The sequence below is a fragment of the Lepidochelys kempii genome, chromosome 1 (genome assembly GCF_965140265.1).
Source record: "Lepidochelys kempii isolate rLepKem1 chromosome 1, rLepKem1.hap2, whole genome shotgun sequence".
Classification (NCBI taxonomy): Eukaryota; Metazoa; Chordata; order Testudines; family Cheloniidae; genus Lepidochelys; species Lepidochelys kempii.
In genome coordinates, this window is record NC_133256.1 from 76,125,358 (window position 1) to 76,141,088 (window position 15,731).

The 15,731-nt window shown below is 43.7% G+C and overlaps 1 protein-coding gene across 13 annotated transcripts in view; it reads right to left on the reverse strand.

The window, feature by feature from the left end:
- Positions 1-15,731, reverse strand: part of DACH1 (dachshund family transcription factor 1) — a 462,168-nt gene that overhangs the window by 142,462 nt on the left and 303,975 nt on the right. For all 13 annotated transcript variants that reach the window (XM_073346406.1, XM_073346421.1, XM_073346413.1 and 10 more), the window contains one exon: positions 15,436-15,608. In XM_073346406.1, the coding sequence (XP_073202507.1) occupies positions 15,436-15,608 (173 nt within the window). The remainder of the gene's footprint in view (positions 1-15,435; positions 15,609-15,731) is intronic.

The following is a 15,731-nucleotide window of genomic DNA, read 5'->3' on the forward strand; positions in this document are numbered from 1 at the left end:
ATATCAGGAGCAAGTGTTGAATCTCCAGTAAATTTGCCCTTCCTAATGCAAATGGAACAATTCTTAGAGGGTGTTCCTGAGGAAATAGAAAGATACATCCTAGACGGGAAGCCCAAAACTGTAATCGAGGCAGGAGAGATTGGAGCCAGATGGGTGGAGGTGGCAGAGAAGAAGAAAACTGGTCGCAGTTGGAGCGGAGACCAGAAGGGACCACCCCAGACCACACCCCATTACCGGGGGCCGCCCAAAGCCCCACCTACCTCCCAAAGGACCCTCCAGACCCCTCATCATCCCACCACCCCGTTCTCCAGCAACCCTCCCCGCCCCAGTGACCCGTCAGCTGGACGATGTTTTAAATGTAACGAGCTGGGGCATGTAAAGGCCAACTGCCCCAAGAACCCCAACAGATTACAGTTCATTGCACCGGAATCACACCAGAGGTCCACAGGCCCAGATACCTCCCAGATACCCTTGGAGCGGAGGGAAACTGTGAGTGTGGGCGGGAAGAAGGTCACCGCGTGGAGGGACACCGGAGCACAAGTGTCAGCTATCCATGCTTCCTTAGTGGACCCCAATTTAATCAACCCAGAGATCCAAGTGACGATTCAACCCTTCAAGTCCAACCCTTTCAATTTGCCTACAGCCAAGTTGCCTGTCCAGTACAAGGGCTGGTCAGGAATGTGGACTTTTGCAGTCTATGATGATTATCCCATCCCCATGCTGTTGGGGGAAGACTTGGTCAATCATGTGAAGCAGGCCAAGAGGGTGGGAATGGTCACCCGCAGCCAGGCTAAACAAGCCGTGAGGCCTAGCTCTGTTCCGGAAACTTCTATCAGGACCCGGTCAGAGGTGATGGACCCGGACCCCAGGCCAATGTCTGCAACAGCAGTAGTGGATCCAGTCCCAGAACCGGAACCAGCCGAACAACCAACACCAGACCCCGTGTCAGCACTGAATCCAATACTTGCAACCTCAACACCAGAGGGCCCCACTGAACCTGAACTGGCAGCAGCCGATAACCCTACACAAGAGGCTCAGCCGGAGCCTGAATCCCAACATAGTGCACCAGCGGAGAGCGGTTCACAGTCAACAGAAACAGCTCCATCCCCTATATCGCTTCCAGAGGGACCAAGCCTAGGTCCACAATCCAATGAGGAACTGATGTCTCCAGCATCAAGGGAACAGTTCCAGACCGAACAGGAAGCAGATGAAAGCCTCCAGAGAGCTTGGACGGCGGCACGGAGCAACCCACCGCCTCTCAGCTCTTCTAATCGATCCAGGTTTGTTGTAGAAAGAGGACTTTTATACAAGGAAACTCTTTCTGGGGGACACCAGGAAGACTGGCACCCTCAGAGACAGTTGGTAGTTCCAACTAAATACCGGGCCAAGCTCTTGAGCTTAGCCCACGATCACCCTAGTGGCCATGCTGGGGTGAACAGGACCAAAGACCGTTTGGGGGGGTCATTCCACTGGGAGGGAATGGGCAAGGATGTTTCTACCTATGCCCAGTCTTGTGAGGTGTGCCAAAGAGTGGGAAAACCCCAAGACCAGGTCAAAGCCCCTCTACAACCACTCCCCATCATTGAAGTTCCATTTCAGCGAGTAGCTGTGGATATTCTGCGTCCTTTTCCGAAAAAGACACCCAGAGGAAAGCAGTACATACTGACTTTCATGGATTTTGCCACCCGATGGCCGGAAGCAGTAGCTCTAAGCAACACCAGGGCTAAAAGTGTGTGTCAGGCACTAGCAGACATTTTTGCCAGGGTAGGTTGGCCCTCCGACATCCTCACAGATGCAGGGACTAATTTCCTGGCAGGAACTATGAAAAACCTTTGGGAAGCTCATGGGGTAAATCACTTGGTTGCCACTCCTTACCACCATCAAACAAATGGCATGGTGGAGAAGTTTAATGGAACTTTGGGGGCCATGATACGTAAATTCGTAAATGAGCACTCCAATGATTGGGACCTAGTATTGCAGCAGTTGCTCTTTGCCTACAGAGCTGTACCACATCCCAGTTTAGGGTTTTCCCCATTTGAACTTGTATATGGCCGTGAGGTTAAGGGGCCATTGCAGTTGGTGAAGCAGCAATGGGAGGGATTTACACCTTCTCCAGGAACTAATATTCTGGACTTTGTAACCAACCTACAAAACACCCTCCGAACCTCTTTAGCCCTTGCTAAAGAAAACTTACAGGATGCTCAAAAAGAGCAAAAAGCCTGGTATGATAAACATGCCAGAGAGCGTTCCTTCAAAGTAGGGGACCAGGTCATGGTCTTAAAGGCGCTCCAGGCCCATAAAATGGAAGCATCGTGGGAAGGGCCATTCATGGTCCAGGAGCGCCTGGGAGCTGTTAATTATCTCATAGCATTCCCCACCTCCAACCGAAAGCCTAAGGTGTACCATATTAATTCTCTAAAGCCCTTTTATTCCAGAGAATTAAAGGTTTGTCCGTTTACAGCCCAGGGAGGAGATGACGCTGAGTGGCCTGAAGGTGTCTACTACGAAGGGAAATGTGCTGGTGGTGTGGAAGAGGTGAACCTCTCCATGACCCTTGGGCGTATGCAGCGACAGCAGATCCAGGAGCTGTGCACTAGCTACGCGCCAACGTTCTCAGCCACCCCAGGACTGACTGAACGGGCATACCACTCCATTGACACAGGTAATGCTCACCCAATTAGGGTCCAACCTTACCAGGTGTCTCCTCAAGCTAAAACTGCTATAGAACGGGAGATCCAGGATATGTTACAGATGGGTGTAATCCGCCCCTCTGAAAGTGCATGGGCATCTCCAGTGGTTCTAGTTCCCAAACCAGATGGGGAAATACGTTTTTGCGTGGACTACGTAAGCTAAATGCTGTAACTCGCCCAGACAACTATCCAATGCCATGCACAGATGAACTATTAGAGAAACTGGGACGGGCCCAGTTCATCTCTACCTTGGACTTAACCAAGGGGTACTGGCAGGTACCGCTAGATGAATCTGCCAAGGAAAGGTCAGCCTTCATCACACATCTCGGGCTGTATGAATTTAATGTACTCCCTTTCGGGCTGCGAAATGCACCCACCACTTTCCAAAGACTTGTAGATGGTCTCCTAGCGGGATTAGGAGAATATGCAGTCGCCTACCTTGACGACGTGGCCATATTTTCGGATTCCTGGGCAGACCACCTGGAACATCTACAAAAAGTGCTTGAGCGCATAAGGGAGGCAGGACTAACTGTTAAGGCTAAGAAGTGTCAAATAGGCCTAAACAGAGTGACTTACCTTGGACACCAGGTGGGTCAAGGAACTATCAGCCCCCTACAGGCCAAAGTGGATGCTATCCAAAAGTGGTCTGTCCCAAAGTCAAAGAAACAGGTTCAATCCTTCTTAGGCTTGGCTGGTTATTACAGACGATTTGTACCGCACTACAGCCAAATCGCTGCCCCACTGACAGACCTAACCAAAAAGAAACAGCCAAATGCTGTTCAGTGGACCGGAAAGTGTCAGAAGGCCTTTAACAAGCTTAAAGCGACACTCATGTCTGACCCTGTACTAAGGGCCCCAGACTTTGACAAACCGTTCCTAGTAACCACAGACGCATCTGAGTGTGTTGTGGGAGCAGTTTTAATGCAGAAAGGACCTGATCAAGAATTCCACCCTGTAGTGTTTCTCAGCAAAAAACTGTCTGAGAGGGAAAGCAACTGGTCAGTCACTGAAAAAGAATGTTATGCCATTGTCTATGCTCTGGAAAAGCTACGCCCATATGTTTGGGGACGGCGTTTCCACCTGCAAACCGACCATGCTGCACTGAAGTGGCTTCACACCGTCAAGGAAACTAACAAAAAACTTCTTCGGTGGAGTTTAGCTCTCCAAGATTTTGATTTCGACATCCAACACATCTCAGGAGCTTCTAACAAAGTGGCTGATGCACTCTCCCGTGAAAGTTTCCCAGAATCAACTGGTTAAAATGGTCCTTGAGATGTGGAAAATATTGTTAGTCTTTATGTACTTGGTAGTATATTTAGAGATGCATGTGTCTTATTAACTCTGTTTTTCCTAGAGCTCCAGGAAGAAATCCCAGCCAGTGTTTCACCCTAGCTGAGATTTGGGGGGCGTGTCATAAATATAAAGGGAAGGGTAAACCCCTTTGAAATCCCTCCTGGCCAGGGGAAAGCTCCTCTCACCTGTAAAGGGTTAAGAAGCTAAAGGTAACCTTGCTGGCACCTGACCAAAATGACCAATGAGGAGACAAGATACTTTCAAAAGCTGGGAGGAGGGAGAGAAACAGAGGGTCTGTGTCTGTCTGTATGCTGGTTTCTGCTAGGGATAGACCAGGAATGGAGCCTTAGAACTTTTAGTAAGTAATGTAGCTAGGTATGTGTTAGATTATGATTTCTTTAAATGGCTGAGAAAAGAATTGTGCTGAATAGAATAACTATTTCTGTCTGTGTATCTTTTTTGTAACTTAAGGTTTTGCCTAGAGGGGTTCTCTATGTTTTTTAATCTAATTACCCTGTAAGATATCTACCATCCTGATTTTACAGGGGGGATTTCTTTATTCCTATTTACTTCTATTTTTTATTAAAAGTCTTCTTGTAAAAAACTGAATGCTTTTTCATTGTTCTCAGATCCAAGGGTTTGGGTCTGTAGTCACCTAGGCAAATTGGTGAGGCTTTTTACCAAACCTTGTCCAGGAAGTGGGGTGCAGGGTTTTGGGAAGTATTTTGGGGGGAAAGAGGCGTCCAAACAGCTCTTCCCCAGTAACCAGTATTAGTTTGGTGGTGGTAGCGGCCAGTCCAAGGACAACAGGGGGAATATTTTGTACCTTGGGGAAGTTTTGACCTAAGCTGGTAAAGATAAGCTTAGGAGGTTTTTTTCATGCAGGTCCCCACATCTGTACCCTAGAGTTCAGAGTGGGGGAGGAACCTTGACACAGCCATTTTTCAGTTGTCATTCATTTCAACTACGTTTTATTAATGGGCCTATTTTCTTCTCTAAAGAACATCATGGCCGACGATATTTTTAAAATATGTTTTCCTGCTGATATATTTGTAAAAATTCCTCCTTTAATCCCCGCAACTGATTGATCTGCTTTTTTACAGTCTTTACTTTGACAATTTTTCACTGATTCTATACATACTTGTTTGGTTATCTCCCCCTCTTCTGTTTACAGCAAAAGTTGTGGTTTGTTGGTTTTGATTTTTGCTTTAATAACTTGTCTTTGAGTAGCTCCACTGGAATCGTTGCTTCTTGTTTCTAGATTCTTATCATTCAAAGGATATTGAACCTTTTCTACACTTATTTTGGTGACTCCTAGAATAACCCAGACTTTTTCCTTATCAGATAATATTTGAGAGAGAGAGAGAGAGAGAGCATGTGCACGGTGTCTGAATGGACCTGAATAAGGATTCATCTTTTTTAAAATTATTTTTATTTTTGACTCTGTGGCCGGTTGGTGAGATGGAGATTGATGTCTGCCAGATGACTTTGGTAGGATCTAGAATTGACTCATTAATTGGGAGGGCAATTCTGGATGAAGAGGAGGTGTGGAGAATATCCACCAACTTGTGATGTGTAAATGCCACCTCCTGTAGGGGAATCTGCAGCTCATCTGCCAACCTCTTGGTAAGTTCCAGAAAGTTCTTAATATGATCACGTAGTGATGTGGGGGAGGCAGTACAGGGTCTACTGGTGGACATGAGGAGAAGTTTGCTGGTGGGGTAGCTTCCCCTTCCAGTCCTTCTTCCTGTTATGAAAAAGCTTCCTCCTCCCCTGGCTCAGGGGCTCTGAACAGCAAGGCTGTAGGAGTCTGGTGGACTCTCTCTGAGAGACACTGGACAGCTGCGATATGTGTTTGTATGTCACTCAAGGATTGCAATATGGCCATTGGGTGGGAGGAGGGCAGGCGTGGGCGGTGGGGTTACCCCAAAGGGCCCATATCACATTTGTGGGTTGGCCCGATGGAATTGGGGAGGACCCTTGTATTGTGATGGTGGGCTATGAGGGTCCAGGGAAACGACCTCCTTCTGGCCACTGTCAGACTCACCTCTGGCTAAGAGCGGTGCTGACTGGGGTATTGGCAGTACATGGCCTGGTGCAAGAGCAATCCTGGGTGCCGGGATGTGCTCGGTAACAGGGCCCAAGTACTGAGTAATGGGGATTGCGGTTCTTCCCCAACCATCAGGTCGCCAGGGTACCAGAGCTGCTGTGGTACCATGGGCTAACTTGGTACCACAGAGCAGTGTCTGTGGTATGTTGTCAGTACCAATGGTTGGGAAGGTGCAGAGCACTCCCTAGATGTGAGTTTTGTCACACCTGGTACCCAAGGTTTTCTCTGTGCCATTCTTTTAGAGACCATATGGTAATTGTCTGTCTCCTTAGGGGACAGTACCATTGCCTAAAAGCCTAATTGCCAGAGCCCCTGGCTTCTCCAGGCAGTGGAGCCAGTGCCGCAGAGAGCAGAGCTCACAGTGGAGGCCCCCTTCTGGGTACCGTGCTTCAGAGTTGCTGGTGCCGTCGGTACCAAGGTAACCGCACTGGGAAGCCCCTCTTGCTGGCTAACTACTTGGAGCCCTTTTCATGAGTCTTTATAGGGGGAGTTTGCTGGTTTTTTTCATGACTCCATCCCCTTTGAAGTTAAAGGCTGGGAAATGTATCTATATGTTTTGCTGATGAAACACATTGACCCTGCAAACTACTGAGTGACTATTCCGCAGAATTTCATGACCATGTGACTTCATATAGAGAAGCCACAATACAATGGAATTCTGCAGGTGCTACAGATTTGGGGTAAAAAGTGCCTGTATCTGAGAAATTTAAATGTATACTGTTGTTGTAGCTTTTCAGCTCTGGATGACTATAGCACATTTCCTTCCCTTTCTCCTGCTGTTGTAGACCTGTCAGCAACAATATATGATTCAAACATGGAAAAAATAGAAGAAAAAGAGTGTGAAAATAAAATTAAATAGTAACACAATTTTTAAGACCACAGATTAATTGAAATGTAGACCCAACAGTCTTAAATTAAAATGAAGTATTGAAGTTACTGGGGGACAAATACTATAAAATCAAAGGAAAATTTGTACTTTGTATCAGCCATCTTGGCTAAATATTTTGCTGATTGAGTTCTAGTCCTGGGTGAGAGGGTGATATGATCCTGTAAACAAGGCAAGCCTCAGCAGAGGACACATGAAACTGCAGCATATTTGGGGAGTGGCGGAGTAATTACAGTCTGGAGTTTTTTGTATATTAGGAAAATTACTGTGTCACTTTTTCAACCTGCAGTACAATTGTTTTCTACTGTAACTCTTGGCTCTAAACAATATATATTATAAATATATATGTGAATACATACTGAATTGATACAATGCAGTTTTTGATACTGGTCTGCTGCTATTTTCCAAATGTTACAACACAGAATTATCTCAAGTCAATGTTAATAGGAGGTATACATTTCACAATATCCTTCATATTTTCATGCATCTTTCTGTTCAGGCGGAAAACTGTAGCCATCTGATATACTGAAACTTCTAACAAGCTGAGCCTTTTGAAGCCATGGGCAGGTGATAAAAGCCACCTCATGTCTAAAGCTTCCCCAGGTCACAGCTGTCATACTCAGTTTGATTCATTGCTGTCACAATCTGCTGTCCCTGCTTGTTGCTGCACTTCTTTTATTCATCTAACTCATATCTAAATATTCCATTACAGAAAGGACATCTAATGTTCACCTCATGTTTGAAAGGGCACAACACAAACTTCTGGAATTTAATTCTAAAGACTTGTGCTTAAACTGGCCATTACCAAATCTAAGGTGTCTGTTCACTTGTTCATTTCTCAATACTTCCCTTACAATTTTGTCTCTGTCTGATCTTCTTAGCAGTTTATCATGATTAAAATATTTGGTTATCATGTGGTCTCAGTTTTATTCCAACTTCTTATCAATTGGAAATGTAATATTGCCCAGTAACGGAATGGCATTTGAAGCTTTGTGAGTTTACAGATAACAACACTGATTGTGGACTTGGTGTATTGGAGGAAAAGGTCAGCAAGTCATCTAGGTTGGCACTGTTCACAAAATCAAGTGTCCTCTCCAAGAAACCAGGATGTTTATCATATCAGGACCTAGTATCTACCAGGCTAATTCTGATCTCAGTTACAGCAGTGCTGTAAGTCCAGAAAAATTCTACTGAAGTTCATTGAATTAGCTTGTATGTACAAGAGTAGAAATTTGCTCCACTCCTTCCAATATTCAAAGACTGTGTTAATGAGAAAAAGGTGAACTTGTTTTGTCTAATTTCAAATACCCTCTGACATTTAGGTTAGAAAACTGAATTTAAAAACCTAGTAGGTTCACAACACTCTTAAGGCCATCTCCAGTCAAAGGCAAAGAGACAGAACCAAATGAAAGCTTGGGTGGAAAAAAATGAAACATGAGGAGAGAGAAAGTAAAACCAGGTTTCAGAGTAGCAGCCGTGTTAGTCTGTATCCACAAAAAGAACAGGAGTACTTGTGGCATCTTAGAGACTAAGACATTTATTTGAGCATAAACTTTCATGAGCTACAGCTGCATGTGAGCTGTAGCTCACGAAAGCTTATGCTCAAATAAATTTCTTAGTCTCTAAGGTGCCACAAGTATTCCTTTTCTTTTAAAGTAAAACCAGAAAGCCTTAAAATGCAGAGAAAGAAAAGATATAAATTCTAATAAAAAGTAGTTTTCTGACAACGAATAATAGTTTGTGATGTTTGTTCGTCCCTCTAGCATCAATATTAAGAAACAGAAACCGGAGTTTTGAGTTTTCCCACCTCACAAAATCACATTCCTTTTAGGCTGTATCTATTCTCACAATAGCACTAGGATATTATGTCTTGTAGCATGCTACTGTACATACTCTTTACATTGCCAGTGCCGGACACTAATATTTGCTCAGAGAGTTTGCCCTTTAACCACTACCTGCATGCGCCATAAGGACACTAGCTAAAATCATAGAGTTTCTTTGCCTCCACTGGGAGCAGAGTAGACTGCCAGTAGCCATTCCCCCAAACAAAACCCCCAAGCTCCATACCCTCCAAACACCAGTTGCTACTCGTAAGGCCAGGGAGAAATAATTTATACACTTAATATTTAAAAAAATTGTTTTACTGCAAGTGAGGCTAGAACAGGGGTTCTCAATCTTTTTTGAATAATGTCCCAACCATCTTATTTTTCTCTTGGAGCCTCTCCTCCTTACAAAGTGGGACTCTCCAATGTAATCCAGATGAAACTGTGGCCAGTAATACATTGGTTCCAATCAAGGGGATTCTAGTTTAAATAAATCAGTCCTTTGATCCTGCTGTCTGTCTGTGCATAGGTGAGGAAACCTTTTAAAAGCACATACAATAATAGTTTCCAGAGCAGTATTTCTCAACTTCAGCAACCAAGAGTGCTAGTGAGCCCTGCAACTCCATGTGCCAGGTCACAACTCCATTCACTGAAATTTGCCCTGGCCGCCCCGTCAGTTGTCTCACCAAATACAAAGGCAGTTTGGAAAGAGAGGCTATTTTGCCACTGCTCCTATGCCAAAAGCTATTTATAGTTTTCTTGCAATTTCACTGCAAACATGAATTTGCGCTGAAATCTGACCCGGTCACCCCTCCATCTGATGGAAGGGTGGCCAGGATGAATTTGAGTGAATGGCTTTGGGACCCCGTGTGTGAATGGAAAGTTCTGCTGCACCCCATGTGCAAATTTTAACCACTAGACTTAATAACCACACATGTGACTCTCCAGCAAAATTATCATGAGGGGCCGAGAGATGCTGTGATTCCATCTTTCTTGTTAGTATCATGGTAAAGTGTGCACCAACAGGAAAATGGATGTGTGAGGGCTCACTCCATGACCATCATGACACAGCAGTAAAAGAAGCATATACAGCATTGTGATAGAACCATAATGCCACTACAGAGATATATCATAGTTTTCGCTTCCATGATTATAATTACTTCCTAAACAATCTATATCCATAATATTAAAATAAACTGTGTCATACCTGCATAAATTATCTGCCTATTTGTCACCTATTTACCATCTCTGATAGAGAAATATGGATTAGATGATGGGGCAGTATAAAACTTTTAACATCATGAATCTGTGGAACACAAATATATGCTTCACATGCTCAGCAATTTATTTCATGTATATTATCTCTGCAAGTGGCATAAGTACATACACGGGGACTGTCTGATGGTGTGATGCACACTGAAGAAAGTATACTGAGCTATGTGACCGCGAGTTCTAATGCCATATCACTTACGGAATGCTCTTACTATTTCTCTGCACTTCACAATCGTTATTAACTTAGGCCTAATGCTCCAACCTCAGAGTAGGTAATTATAATTCATTCATTTTACACATAAGATAATTCAGAGGTTGGAGCCATCATTGCTGGGAACAAAACCCAGGTCTCTAAGATGAGACACCCACATCTTATCAGCTTTCCCACATGAATTTTCGAAAGAAATGGTCCAAATTATGTGTTTGTCCAACACGTGTAGATGTTTGTCCATCTCTAGTGATTAAACCACAACCCATTCTTTAAGATCTGGGGATTTCAGGTTAAATCCCTGCAGATGACATAAAAATGTGTTGTTACACTTGGCTACACTAGGCCATATTCTGTTCCCAGAGCCAGGAAGAGAACAGAGAAATCCTGACACCCAACATTCTAGTGCTAATTCAGAAATAATTGTGTGACCCAGTGACAAAGTGTGTGTTGTGTTTCCATCTATGGGCTAGTACTCATAAAGGAGGATAATGTACCTACATCACCAGGACCGTTATAGATTACACGGTAGAACGTTGTGCAGGGGATCTGAAAGTTCTAGTCTATTCCATGCAGGTTCTTCTACTGCTCTCATCACCATAGTATCTAAGCACCTTCCAATAGTGCATTAAGAGTGATGAGTAATGTGTCACATCTGGTTTGTTCTCTTTTCTTTCTTGTGGGCTCAAACTTGCCTGATGACCAACTGCGGGTGGAGGGAATATATGTAAATTTATCTAGGGTCCTCACACTCCTGTTGAAAATATTTTATATAGCAAGCTATTATATTTAAGAGTGAATTTAGATGTTCTGTTAATATTTGTTTTATTACTGTATTTTAGTGTCTGTATTTTGGTTAATGGGAGATGTTGCTTTAAGAATAGAGTGGGCCACATATTGGAGGGTTTGTCTGACGAGACTGAAGACAGTACCCTGACTGTGCAGATTCCTAAGAGATCAGAATTTGATATGATAAAGTGATCTTTACAGAAAACAAGCTTCCCTTTTTAGGGTGTAACATTAACACATATTAGGGAACTGGAACTCAGGACATAGCAAGTGACCCTCAGAGACTTTTTCCTGTCGGTTACCAGCATGAATCCATCTCACCTCAATAGGGATTAAAAACTGCACCTATCTAATGAACATTTGGTGCTCCTTGTATGAGACGAGTCACAGCTCCCACATCACAAACTCAGCACCACACTCTGCATAAATTGGCAGATTCAGCAGAGGCCAAGAACTTCACAGGCCATGGAGACTGAGCTGCCTCTGTGACTTACAAAGCAAGGTTCCCCAAATCAGGGTTGAGGCATGTTGACATAGTGATGTGTGGGGAAGGTTGCCCTGCTGCCCTGTAGATAAACCAATGGCTTCCGTAACCAGGGCTGCACAAACCATAATGGCAACATTTTCAAAAGCACCTAAGTGACTCAAGACCTTTTTGAAAATGGAAATTCAGCCATAAGTCACTTAGGCACTTTTAAAAATAACATAAATCCACGTGGTTTTTTAAAGAGGGCATAAAAAACTATATGCAAATTAGATATAAATATGCAAATTGTCTCATTAAATAATCTGCATAAAATGTCACATGGAGCTACACAAAATTTGACAGTTATGATGAGGGTTTTAATAGCATGAATATAGGGGGGCTGATTTCCTCTGGAATGAGTTATGCAGTTCACCCCACACACACACATAAAAAGGTCAAGATTTAAAAAATTTACTAAAAGAAAAGGAGTACTTGTGGCACCTTAGAGACTAACCAATTTATCTGAGCATGAGCTTTCGTGAGCTACAGCTCACTTCATCGGATGCATATCGTGGAAACTGCAGCAGACATTATATACACACAGAGATCATGAAACAATACCTCCTCCCACCCCACTGTCCTGCTGGTAATAGCTTATCTAAAGTGATCATCAAGTTGGGCCATTTCCAGCACAAATCCAGGTTTTCTCACCCTCCCCCCCGCCCCCCCCCCCCCCACACACACACACAAACTCACTCTCCTGCTGGTAATAGCCCATCCAAAGTGACAACTCTCTTCACAATGTGTATGATAATCAAGGTGGGCCATTTCCTGCACAAATCCAGGTTCTCTCACCCCCTCACCCCCCTCCAAAAACCACACACACAAACTCACTCTCCTGCTGGTAATAGCTTATCCAAAGTGACCACTCTCCCTACAATGTGCATGATAATCAAGGTGGGCCATTTCCAGCACAAATCCAGGTTTTCTCACCCCCCCCACCCCCATACACACACAAACTCACTCTCCTGCTGGTAATAGCTCATCCAAAGTGACCACTCTCCCTACAATGTGCATGGTAATCAAGGTGAGCCATTTCCAGCACAAATCCAGGCTTTCTCAACCCCCCCCCCTTTCTTTTTCCCGGGGACACACACACACACACACAAACTCACTCTGGATTAGGGTAGATTCAAAATGGTCACCACCGCACCATGACTGTTGTCTCAGATGCATTTGCATGCACCATGGTTCCAATGCTGATTTCTGCTGTCATCATGCCTACCAGGACAAAAGATGCAGCCTAACTTTTAAAGCCATATGTAGGCCTGGACCTAATTGCCTTATTAAGAGTTTGTCCACATGGCATCACAGTGTAGACTATGGCGGTATGAATTTCAGAGTGCACCAAACTGCCCTCTATGGACATTGCTGGCATGAACAAAAGGTATCTAGTTTGTGTTAATGTAATCCTCCTTCAAACAGGTTTACATTATTGTGAACTACATTCCTTTCAGTTTGTGCCAGCAACGTCAACACAGAGCAGTTAGCGCACAACACTTTGGTACACTCTTCAGAGTAACAGCTGTGTTAGTCTGTATTCGCAAAAAGAAAAGGAGTACTTGTGGCACCTTAGAGACTAACCAATTTATTTGAGCATTATCATACACATTGTAAGGAGAGTGGTCACTTTAGATAAGCTATTACCAGCAGGAGAGTGGGTTTGTGGCGGGGGAAGGGGGAGAAAACCTGGATTTGTGCTGGAAATGGCCCAACTTGATTATCATACACATTGTAAGGAGAGTGATCACTTTAGATAAGCTATTACCAGCAGGAGAGTGGGGTGGGGGGAGGTATTTTTTCATGCTTTGTGTGTATAAAAAGAATTTCTACACTTTCCACAGTATGCATCTAATGAAGTGAGCTGTAGCTCACGAAAGCTTATGCTCAAATAAATTGGATAGTCTCTAAGGTGCCACAAGTACTCCTTTTCTTTTTGGTACACTCTGCAATACATATCCCCATATTCTGCATTGCAGTGTGGTGTAGACACAGCCTTATTAGTTTCTGATACCCTATTTACTCTCTCACTTTCTGAGATTGCTGCATTTGATCCCAAATGTTTGCATGAATGGTACAAGTTACATTGTCACTAGTGGCCCTGCGAGCAGTAATAAAGATTTAGCGGCTTTTAAAGGAGTTTAAAATACATTTTATTTTTCTCTTCAAAGGCACTTGCAATTGCATGGGTCAGGATGATTCCAAGCTTGTCATGGCATAGCAAATGAGAAAATGAGGAAGTACAAGAACAGCATGTTTATATCAAATATCTCAACAAACCCAGGTTCCTATAGGTCACCTAAACCACCTAGAATGTTAAAACTGTTGGTGCCCTTGTTTTGGGTTTGATAATTTTTTCTGTATCATGGGGATTGTGTTAAGGGGAAGATCTTCAGTGGGTCAGTAAAACTCAAAATAAAATTATGCATGCAAATCTGTTTTCTGTATACACAATGATGTGCCTGCAAAACTCTCACAGGCATTTTTAGGAACTGCTGACAATCTGGCCCCAAAGTTTAGTCAAGAGGTAGGATTGTAAATTTGAGGTTTGCCAAATTAGAATGCAGCACTCTAACCTGTAAAATAAGAAACCCATTAAATTGGAGGAGAAGATTTCTAAGCCAGTGGTGGGCAACCTGTGGCCCAGGGGCCGAACACGGCCCATCAGGATAATCCAATGGCAGGCCGCAAGACAGTTTGTTTACATTTGCACTTCTACCTGCAGCTCCCCTTGGCCGGAAACGGCAAAACGTGGCCACTGGGCACTGCGGGCAGCTATGCAAATGTAAACAAACTGTATGGTGGCCCGCCAGTGGATTACCTTGACATTGGCTGTAGGTTGCCCAGCAGTGCTCTAAGCACACATTCAGTATTTCTCATATATTCTGATCAGCTCATTTTCTCTTTATCCAAACAGGAAGATACTCTTTGTATCTAATTTATTAGAATCAAGGAAGAATAGTAGGTAAAATGGAGATATCTAAGTAAATATAAGGTGAATCAAACTGTATAGTTTGAATATTAGGGGATAGAATACATGCATAATACAAGTAAAGCATCCTCCACCAAGGAAGGGAGAAGACTCCAGGAAATCCACTGGAGAGCTTGAGATGCAGGCCTAATTTAAGTGGGAAATACCCAGATGCTTTGTTGCTAGGTGCTATACTAATCCCTCTGATGGACGGAAGTTATTAGTATTCAGACTTCTGTACTGTGCTACAGTACTGGCCTGGCGGTTGTCAGGTCAGTACTCAACTCTACTAGACCTGTATTCTATTTCTGAATGAGGCAGTGGTGAGAGTTCTACAAAGACAGCATGCTCAGCCCATGTTGAGAGAGCACCTCAAGATGTTCTTCAGTGAATTTATTAGTCACTCTAGTTCTGGCACTCAGACCTCCAGCTGGGAATATCTGCCATAAACACCAGGATTGGTGTAATCTTGGCCCCACTGTCGTCAATGACAAAACTCTCACTGACTTCAATAGGGTCCGGATTTTACCTCCAGCTTCTTGGGAAAGTGGCATGAGATCTTTTTTGACCATGGGTAGTCAGTATCTATATCTCATCTGACAAATGGCAACTTCAACTGTGGAACTGGAGCACTGATTCAGTACTCAGTATTCAGAATGTTCAGGTACCAACATAATACTCAGTTCCCAAAATCAATTCCTACAGTAAGTGGGGTTTTCTTTGGAACCCTCCCTTCCAAACACTGACCAAGCCTTGCCTTTATGACTGCTTACCTTATGACATCTGATGAGAACAGCCTTACATTAATAAGGTACCATGCTGTGAAGAAATTAATTTAGTATCACAGATATATTTCTAGATGTTTACCTTAATAACAGATGTCTCGACTCTGGATGGGGGACTCTGTACTTGTGCTGCTGCTGCCATATTTGCAATGGTACTAAGGTGGTTCATCTGACTCATGGCCATTGTGACAGATGCTGGAGGTAGGCTGACAGGAATTAATGGGTGGGGCATCATCATAAAAGGAAGTTCCAGGCCTAAGGAAAAAAAAAACAAAAGGCAGGAAATATTGGTTTATGATGTTTTTTAAATATTGACTATTAGGAATATATTTTCTTATGAGCAAAATATGTTGAAATGCTTGGCACCAAATGTGTTCA